General features: G+C 31.2%; 1 protein-coding gene across 1 annotated transcript; it reads right to left on the bottom strand.

Annotated features, from left to right (window-relative positions):
• Positions 1 to 3,617: 3,617 nt before the first annotated feature.
• Positions 3,618 to 3,987, bottom strand: LOC124371565 (protein BTG1-like). The gene is given in 2 exon segments (XM_046829913.1): positions 3,618 to 3,908; positions 3,910 to 3,987. Coding segments are annotated over 2 exon segments (369 nt in total).
• Positions 3,988 to 4,317: the final 330 nt, after the last annotated feature.

Consider the following 4,317-nt stretch of genomic DNA (forward strand, 5'->3'; position numbering starts at 1 on the left):
CATCTGAACCTACGTAATGTGAAAGAGAAAAAATCATTTCACTTAGGAGTAGTTAACTGAAAAATAATAGTCTAATACCTTTAAAAAGTTTTGTTCTTACTCATGCTTAGTTTTAAACCTTTAACGTGTGTGGTTAATTTTATATAATATGATTTTATTTTTAATTGAACTTTTTAATATTTTATGGTATAGAACTTAAAATAGAACCGAATTTAAAATGTAATCGTAGCACAATTGTGTTTATCAAATAACGTAAACAACTCATGAAGGTAGTATAGGAAGTACCCCTGATTGTCCTTAAGGGGGGGTCGGGAGGTCAAATGGGTCAAAAATTACTTTTTTGGTGTTTTTATTGAATATTATTCTGCATCTCATAGCGGTTAATTCATGACCAATTTCATGAAAATCGGTCAAGTAGTTTCTTGAATAAAAATTTTTTTTTCTAAAGGCTGTACTTCAAATTTTTGGTGAGAGCTTCAGCATTAAGGAGTCCAGTATTTTATATTGTACTATAAACTCTTTGTGCAAAATAGAGCTGTATTACTATTACGTTTTTTGCTATTGGTACAGTTGTTTGTCACCTGTTTTTTCTTTCATTACCTTGTTTGTTATTGTTTTCTTCTGTTTATAACCAAGATAACATTTTCAAATGTCACAGTTTATTTTCTGAAGTTCCTGGTGTTTTCTGTGTGTAGAAGTTTTATTTCAAAGGTATTGCAATCCTAGATTTTGTAACAAAAAGTCTTTAAAAAAACGTAAGCAAGTGGGGAAGTCTAAAGTGGTGTTTGTAGATAGTGACTGTGTGAGAAGCCTAGAATCTAGGCCTAGTACACAAAGCCCAGAACCTAGGACTAGTGCACCAAGCCCAATTCCTCCAGAGCCTCAAAAGGAGAGTTTGTCTAGTAAGAAAATTAGTTCTTGTCTTGCAGATTACAATAAGTACTAAGGTAACTGTGGCACTAAATGACATTGTAAATTTGCAAATTCTTCAAAAACCTGCTTGAACAGAACCAAAGTGAATCGCTCAATAACATGATTTGGGCTCGTATTCCCAAGCGAACTTTTGTCTTACTATCAACTCTAGAATTAGGGGTATATGATGGTATTGCTGTCTTCAACAAAGGCAATATAGTCAGATGCGAAGTGTTTGCTAAAATTAGGGATTGTACCTGGGGTAAACTGTGTGTATGTGCTTCAAGACATGGACATGCTACGCATCAAAAAAACGAATAAAGCCGTCGATGAAATAGAAAAAAGTGTCGAAGACAGACTACACTGGCAAAAAAGAGGCTAAAAGACGACTATGAAGCAGAGGAAGCAGACAATCCCTCATATGGTGCAGGAATGCATTTATAAAGCAAGTTTAGTTGCTAAGCTAATGGATGTTTCCAAATAAATGGCTTTTTCCGAAAATGAATTTTTTTGGTAAATAAGGAACATTATCTCCAAAACTATAAATTATAGATCAATAACTTTTTTTTTTCTTGGAGAGGGCATTATTCTACACATTTTAACACATGGTTTAAAAACAAATTCAATTAGAAAATTTTTTATTGCGACTAATTTATAAAAATTACTGGTAATTTTTAGAGTATTTTTTTAAAAATTGCCAAAAATCCAAAAAATATTTTTTTACAAAAAACTTGTGTTAAAATATGTATATTGTTTTGATTTATCAAGAAAAATAAAGTTCTAAGTGCTATCATTTACAGTTTTTTGGTAAATGTTCCTTAAAGTTTGAGAATTTAACATGGGCTTAAATGGAGCTCCCGACTCCCCTTAATCATTTATCTTCACCTGCAGATATCCCTTTCTCTGCCTATTGTATAACACACTCCAAATGTCCTGAAACAGAGGAGTCACAAAATACCATAACAAACAGCTCCATGCAGCCTATAACGGGGGTTTTATCCAATAACCTTAAATAAAGTTACTTTTATACAGCAATGCATAGCGACTTATTAAATACAATTTTAATACTTCGGAGCACAAAAATTCCTATTGGATTAAAGATACGTTGTAAACAAAACGGGAAATATATATTCCTGAACTCTCTTGTCCTTTCTAGGGCAGGGGACAAATACTTTGTCATTGGTTTCAAATGTAAGAATGAGTGGAGTGATTTTTTATTACCTATTGCATACGAAGTACATTAACAATTATTTAAACTCTCATCGTTTAGTAATGAAAACCAATTTTATTCTAATTTCTTCAAAATGTTGTTCAAAACAAAATTTTGATTGCTTCACCCAGTGATTGCACTTAAAATACAAATTATTATATAATTCTATAGGTAATAAAAAGGCGACAGGTAGAAAAAAATTAAACCAATAGGTTTCATATTTATATGTTTAATAGAATTATATGTACATCAATTCTCTATACACACATATACAGTAAATACACTGTACAAAAAACAATATTCAGGAGAGCATTTTTAAGGATTACCAGATACTTTTATATTACAACTCCCCATATTAAATCAGACAATTATATTAAAGTTAGAAACTTAATAAGCTTTTTGAACTAAATACCCAATATTAACAGTTTAGGAAATAGAACATGATGGCTAGACAAAAAATAATTTTAACCTTATATGTACAAACTTCTCTATATATACATGTACATTACATACGTTATACAAACACAATCACATAATAATAGAGCATATCTTAGCATTCCCTGATTCTTAAAATTACCTCCCTTATAAATCAGACAATATTAATTCTAAATCCCTAATTACTTAAAAAAACTAATTATAAAAATAATTGAAATAGATGATTATAAATAGAAATAACTAAAATCTTAACAAATTTTAAGTATAAACATATGGCAGTAAAAATAAAATTAATAAATACAATTATAACTCATTGAAACATACAGCTTTTGAAAGAAAACATACTAACATAAAGAAACAAGATGCACGCGAACATTACAATTAGTCAAAAAGAAAACATTTTTCAAAATATAAACACGGTAAGACATTTATGAGAAAAATAATTAATACTTGACTCTGACATACAAGAGACATTTAAATACTGAATACATCAAATAAATAATTCACTATAAAAGAATTATTTATTTTTCTTTAAAAATCCAAAGGCCTAACTTTATGGTACTCAACCATTTCTAAAATATAAAAGAATCATTTTTTAAGATTTACTTACAAACAGTTCGGTGAATAAGTTAGGTGAAAAATCAATCGTTATTTATTACTAACTAAAAGGGAGCAGAAACTAATCATTTTAAAATATCACAGGTCAATCAGCACGAACACCACTGAATGAAGATGCCATGAATAGGCTCTGCGCTGTATGAGATCGAAGGTGCTGTATACGAGTAATAGAATACATCTTCTTCTGAATATTTTTCTGAATGTTCTTGGTGGTTCCAAAGAGTTAGTTCATGGGGGAGAAGTGCCGTCTGGAGGTTGAATGGCTCCATTTGTCTTGGGTCACTGTAGCATATTGAAGGCGATTGGAGTTGATCCATTTCTATTAAAACAGGTGCTGCATATGCGTAACAGAATACCGTCTGGGGGTTGAATTGTCACATAACTGCAGGTGGTCTGTGTTGGTGGAGCGACTTCTGTTGAAACACTAACTGCTTGCTCTTCTTTATATTCTGTACCGTACAGTAAGAGAAATGCTTCCATTTTCTCCTATTCTGTACGATACATCTTCTGGGTCGATCCAAACAGTAAGTTCATGGGGAAAGAGTGCCCTTAAGGAATTAGCTGAACAACCTGTTGCATTAAAAGCTTGTGCCACAATTGGATCCATGGTACCGTTAATTCTGATGCATCGATACGCTGATCCTCTATTCGGGTACTCTGGATACCAGTGGCTTTTGTATTTGTTTTTCAACAACTTAATCAGAGAGTCTTTGAAAGAAGCTAGTTGTGTTATTATTCAGTTGTTTTCCCCGGTGCTGCCCCTGAAGCAGACGAATCAGGAATTCAACTGCAGTCGTTATTTCAATGATCATGGTGACCTCTCCAAATACCTGCAGGAAAAAAAACATGTTATTTATGTGAAGAATGCTGTATTAGGACAGTTATAGTACCAAACACATTAACTTTTCACATATCTCACACCTGCGTTTTGTTAATAATTTACTAGTTAATTAAAATAAGGATTAATGATTTACTTTTAATCTAATGTGTCAAGTATTTGGTTACCTCATATTCGTTTTTGTTTTTATTTTTTGGAAATTTTTAACATTTTAACGTAAAGATATTTCTTATCCAGTTGACATATTTTTCTGTATTATGTTACAAAAACTAGTATTTTTATCAAATAAAACAAATTTAAAAAT

The sequence above is a fragment of the Homalodisca vitripennis genome, unplaced genomic scaffold (genome assembly GCF_021130785.1).
Source record: "Homalodisca vitripennis isolate AUS2020 unplaced genomic scaffold, UT_GWSS_2.1 ScUCBcl_1605;HRSCAF=5443, whole genome shotgun sequence".
Taxonomy (NCBI): Eukaryota; Metazoa; Arthropoda; class Insecta; order Hemiptera; family Cicadellidae; genus Homalodisca; species Homalodisca vitripennis.